Below are 6,000 nucleotides of genomic sequence, written 5' to 3'. Positions count from 1 at the left end.
AACAGGTAATATTATCTAATCGTCAAACCAAGGGTTCCCCTAAATCACCTGCCACTACTCATCCTCTTCACCTAAAACCAAATATTTTATACAAAATGTTTTCCAAGTATGGTGACTGCCGAGGGGCCTGCATGGGAAGATGTGTGGTTCCTCTTGCTCCCCCATGGTCATGCGCACAGCAGGCCCCCATCCAGCATCTGTCCTGGGACTGCAGCCTTCTCTCAAATGTTAAGGAAGTTCCTTCCTGAATGAGCATGAGGGGATCCAGTCACCCTGGAACAGAGGTTCTCAAAGAATACAACTCCACTCCTACTGGGACTCCTGGGGACCCCGGTCCGGGCTGACAGGCTGAGCCCCTCCCCCACCACTTCCTCAGTGACTCAGGGAGTCAGAGTCTTGGTCTGAGGGCACAATCTCATATGGACAGAGGGAGGGGCCCACATCCTAAAGAGACTCGAGGTGAGGACAGAGGGTCCCCAAGGGATGCATGTGTGGCCCTCCGGACAGCCGTGGGGGACCATGGGATGTGGCGTCCAGATATGACGTCACTACCCCGCTGAGGGGGAGAAGTGACGGCCTGGGTCACGGAGCTTGCGTTCAGGTTAGCAGACTGAAGGAGCCTAACTGTGCTAGGAGTCAAGGTAGAATCCTGACGGGGGCGCTGGGACCCCAGGACATACAGGTTGTCACTGCTTTTATCCCTGGGAGACCCCGACAGGCTTGTGGGAACGAGCCCTCACTCCTGCTTTCCTCTCAGGGGTCCTGGCTTGGGGAGATGCTGGCTCTAAGGCGAGCAAAGATGGCAGCTGAGGGCGGTGCCTTGGTGAGCTGGGAGTCAAGGTGACAAAGAGAAAGAGGGTTGAGGAACCCCTGCAGGATCATCTCAGCTCTGGGAAGCCCTGGGCTTGGAGCCCTGATGTCATGTCCACAGTCGCCTCCCGGGGTCTCAGGGCAGTGAAGCCGTTGATGTGAGGGTCCTGCTTCGGATCAACATAGGGACATCCCCGGACCTGCCAGGGCTCAGGATGAGGACCTCGAGGGAGGACACAGCAAACCCTACAGGTCCTGGCACCTGCTGTCAGCCCGGGGAGACCCTGGTGGTGGCATGAGCACCGGGTCGCAGAGACACTGGAGACTTGATCTAAGAAGAGGGGCCTCGGAGGGTGAGGGGCCTCAGAGGGTGAAGGGGAGGATCTTAGGTTCTGAAAGAGTCTGGGTGAGGACCCTGAGGGAGGACTGCGGGGACTCTGGCCCTGGGGTAGGATGAGCCCAACATACATGGTCTCACTTCCTGATATCTGGGTCTCAGCCTGGGGTCCTGAAACAGGGGGCAGACTTCCTGACATCCGGGTCTCAGCCTGGGGACTCCACATATGGCAGGTGGACTCAGGTGCGCCAATTCCCAGGTCCCGTGGTGAGTCAAGTTGAGGACACTGAGGGAGGACTAGGGTACCGTGGACCACAATCAGAGGAGACTGCAGAGAAGCCCATCTCTGTTATCAGTCCAGGGTGACCCTGGGGTAGAATGAGTGAAACAGGCATGGTCTAACTTCCTGACATCCGGGTCTTGGAGAGACTGGGGCCCTGGGGCCCTGGTATAAGGGGCCGGGGCTTCAGTTGGGGAGAGGGGGGAATCCAAGATCCTGACTGGAGTCAAAGTGAGGTGCATGAAGGAAGACTGAGGGGTCCCTGCGTGAGGACTGATGGAACCTCACAGATCCCCGCCCCTGTAGTTGGCCCTGGGAGCCCTTGGGGTGAGAAGCACACACTAAGTCTGTCTGACTTCCTGACATGCGGTTATCAGAGAGACTGGAGACTTGGTGTGAGGAGCCGGGCCTCAGGTAGGGAGAGGACAGAGCCCAGGTCCTACCGGGAGTCAAGGTGAGGACACTGAGGGAGGAGGGGAGCCCGACCCCAGAACAGAGGGCACCCTGGTAGTCCCCGGGCGGAATGATCATGTGCAGAATTTCCTGACATCCGGGTCTCAGAGAGCCTGGGGACCTGGTGAAAGTAGTGGGGTTTCAACATGGCAGACGGGACAATCGTGGGTCCTGACTAGAGCTTAGGTTCCATGCGAGGAAGGACTGAGGCTGTTAGACCCCAAGGCAGGGAGGGATCCTTGCTCTTGCGGGGGAGGTGGGGTGGTGCTTGGAGGGCCCAGAGCGAGGTGAGCAGTTTATTATTAATTCGGGGCATTAAGGTGAGGTGTTCTGGTAGAGGGTGGAGGCTTCAGGTCTGCAGAGGCTGGATTCCCTGAACCCCGAGGGGGTACCGAGCAGACGCCTGCCCCTCTGTTCAGTGCTGGGAGGCCAGGTAGGATGTGAGGAGAGGTGAGGATGGAGCATCTCCCCGGCCTAGGACACGCCGGAGGCCCTAGGCAGGTGCGGCCACATAGGGGGCCCCTCAGCACTTTCTGTCCAGACTTGGCTCTTGTTCTGAGTTTCCCTGCAGGCACCCACAGGGGGAAAGTCCAGGCCATTCCAGTGGAAAAGTGAGCACTACACATTAGCCCCATTGGGACTACCCACCCCAGATCTGGGGGGACCTCACAGAGTCAACCCCTCCTATCAGCACAGAAAGCCTAGGTCTGTGCCACAGTCTACCCTGAGGTGCCCCCTCCATTTGTCTCACAGGGGCTCCAGCAACGAGGAGGCGAAGTTGGAGGTCTGAGTCTGTGTCCTGACATCACAGGAGTGCCAGGAGTCAAGGTGAGGTGGGTGTCCTGAGTGTGCACCCCTCCCCAGAACAGAGGGGACCTCAAAAGGCCCTAATCTCCCCACCTTGTCAGCCCCAGAACCTCGGGCTGTACTGGCTGCACCCTGAGCCAGAATTTCTCTTCCTCACTTGACAGGGGACTGACCACTGACGAGGAGCTCCCCTGTAACACGCAAGAGCAGCCCTCAAGGAAGACCAGTAAGTGGCCTCAGTCATAGCCACCCGTGGCACATTTCAAAACTGAGACCATTTACACTCTCTCTCTTTCCCAGGTCAGGGGTCTCCATTTTCCCCCTGCCACACCCCTAGTGGGCACAAGACCCCAGTCATCATGGTCCCAACGAATGAGCTCTGCACTTCTGAGGAAGACCTTCAGGGCCAAATCCAGGCCCAGGGCCCAGTGGAGGTGCAGCTCCTGGGGGCTGAGGCAGAGGATGCCTCAACCCCTCTGGCCTCCTTCCCTCCAGTCTCATCTTCCTCTGCAGCCGTGGTTGCGGAGATCTTGTTCAAGCAGGCTCTGTATGTGATGACGACTGAATTACTGGAATTCCTGCTCCTGAAGTATCGCACCAAGGAGCCAGTTTTCCAAGCTGAAATGCTGAATACGGTCCTCAGGGATAACCAGGCCAACTTCCCAGTGGTCTTTCGTAAAGCTACACAGTGCCTGCAGCTGGTCTTTGGCCTAGATGTGAAAGAGGTGGACCACAGAGAGCACATCTATGTCATGGTCCCCACCCTGGGCCTCACCCTCAATGAGATGCAGAGGGATGGGCAGAGCATGCCCAAGGCTGGCCTCCTACTGACGGCCCTGAGCAAGATTGTCCTAGCAGGGGGCCGGATCCGTGAGGAGAAGATCTGGGGAGTACTCAGCAGGATGGGGATATTTGCTGGGATAGAGCACTGCATCTATGGGGAGCCCAAGGAGCTGCTGACCCAAGTGTGGGTGCAGGCGGGGTACCTGCAGTACCGTCAGGTGCCTTACAGCCACCCTGCTCGTTACGAGTTCCTGTGGGGTCCCCGGGCCTATGCAGAGACCAGCAAGCAGCAAGTCAAGGACTATCTGCGCAGGGTCAATAGAAGGGGTCCCAGGTTCTTCCCACCCTAGTTTGCAGTCATGTGAGGGAGGAGGAAGAGGGGCCCTGAGCCAGAGCAGCAGCCAGGCTTCTTTCAGGCCCACATCCAGCAGCTTGTCCTGGGGATAGGAAGGGAGGCTGATCCTTCCCTCTGTGTTTGAAGAGGGAGCATTCAGCCTTCTCAGTCGTGACGGCCTGGGCCAGTTTGGGGCACTGGTGTGTAGCATCTTTGACTTCCTGTTCTCTACAATGCCATGGAGACTCACTTCTGTTTCCTTTAGAAAATTTTCAAATGTTATTGCTTTTAATAGGAGGCTTAATGAGCTTCAGTGTCTTAACTATGTCAGTAGCGTTGATCACAGTGTGTTTGTGCTTACCCAGTTCAAGAACAAGAGTTTTGCTGTTTTGTAAAAGTGATTGCAAACACTTTCACTTTATTTTGTGACCCTGAACAAGATTACATGAACTTGGAATATAACTACCTTGGAAATATGATATTACTTAGTAAGAATTAAGAAATAAAATGTATTTGAGGTGAGTTCCTCTATACTTCTTGTCTGTCATTTTATACAGCTAAACTATCTTTGTTCAATTGGATTTTTTCAAGTTATTATTTAAGAAAGTACAAAAAGCCTGATCTGACTTAATAAGTGCCCCACTCTGGCTCATTTATTCCACAGACCTTCATGGAGCCTGTGCTCTGTGGAAGGCCCTGTGTTAGCAGTGGGGACACTAGGAGAAGCAGGACTCCCCAACACCTATAGTGATGATCTAAGAGCTGCAGTCACATGAGGAAGGTGGAGAGACATCCCCTAGTTCCACAGAACAGGGCAACCAGGGGCAGGGTCCAGGAGGAGCACTTGAGTGTCGGTGCTTGAGCCAGGGTGGTTTGGGGCTTTGAGAAGCGGGGTTCATTCTGCGAGAGGTGATTGTGATGAGGGTGGATGGTGGCAGCAGCCAGTTATACACAGTGTCTTATGAGTGAGAAGAATATCTGAAATGGGACATATACATTAGAAGATCCTCTTCTGTCCTAGATAAATTTCCTGGGGCTGGAAGGGAAGTTACACTATGGTCAGGAACAGTTAGACACCTGTTTATGCTGCTTGATCAAGGTACACCAAAAATTTTCAAAATGGGGAGGAGTGAGTGGACTTTGGTTTGCTGCACAATCTACTCAGTCTTAGAGAATATAATTGAAGACATCTTGTTAAGCACCCCCAAACTTTTGGTAGGATTTTAATGTAGTGTCTTCTTTGAAACTGGTGGTTGTGCACTTAACCTAAAGGATCAGCTTATCCAGGTGGTCAGGCCCTAAAGCAGTAGATGAGGAGGGGTTATGGAAACCACAGTGGCAAAATATGTACTGAACTTGAATTCACACACGTCAGAATTCTCCTTGGAGGTGAAAAGTGCTGCTTTGTGCATATCCTAGCTAGATTTTATAAAGAAAACTCCCACTGTCCTTGTCCTCTCACTGCCGCTTGTCTGATAGCTGCCCCTCATGAAGCTCATGGCTGTCGGGGAGCCTAAGGGCACCTGTGCAGGTACTTAGGCAAGTTCCAGCATGTGGAGGCAGTCGGGACTCCCAGTGGGGCAGATTGTGTCTGGTATCAGGGGGCAGGGGCACATCCTTAGCCCGCTGAGACTGTGGGCGGGCATCACTGCAGAGGGAAGGGCAGAAAGAGCACTGGAGGGAGCCAGGAGGACCCCTCCCTGACATTCCCAAGAGCCTTAGAAACTAAATCAGATCTTGCATTTGGAAGTGCCAGCACAGAGGGATGACTAGAAACAGTTGGAGATTCAAGGCACCTTTGGCTTTCTCAAAAACTCCTCAATGCACGACGGGAATTGTCTTCATCACAAGCTATACCTACCTGCTGCTGTCTGTTGAGCACCGAATACACTGCAGGGCAGGGGAGAGACTCCAGGTCCTTGTTCACATCTCTTCTCCCTCTGCTTCCTGGAAGCTGTCTGCAAGGAACATGGGATCCTAGGTAAATCTCCAACAGTTTGGGAATAAATGCATGATCAATTCACCAGTTCAAATACAAAGACAGAAAAAAAAAACTTTTCATACAAATAACAATAGCACGTTGTTTGGGGAAAAAGCATCCCAATTGTGCTGATATCTGGGGTGCTGTGGGAAAGATATTCTGGATGAAGGTGGTGCCACATCCATGGGGCTGAGGTCCCAAGAAGCAGGAAAGGC

The 6,000-nt window shown here is 53.8% G+C and overlaps 1 protein-coding gene across 1 annotated transcript; it reads left to right on the top strand.

The window, feature by feature from the left end:
• Positions 1–799: 799 nt before the first annotated feature.
• Positions 800–3,820, top strand: LOC133052656 (melanoma-associated antigen 10-like). The gene is made up of 3 exons (XM_061137563.1): positions 800–823; positions 2,634–2,713; positions 3,025–3,820. Exons 1-3 carry the CDS (start codon positions 800–802, stop codon positions 3,818–3,820), a joined length of 900 nt encoding a protein of 299 aa, XP_060993546.1.
• Positions 3,821–6,000: the final 2,180 nt, after the last annotated feature.

This window comes from Dama dama, chromosome X (genome assembly GCF_033118175.1).
Source record: "Dama dama isolate Ldn47 chromosome X, ASM3311817v1, whole genome shotgun sequence".
Lineage (NCBI taxonomy): Eukaryota > Metazoa > Chordata > Mammalia > Artiodactyla > Cervidae > Dama > Dama dama.
This window is presented reverse-complemented; position numbering and strand designations above follow the sequence as displayed.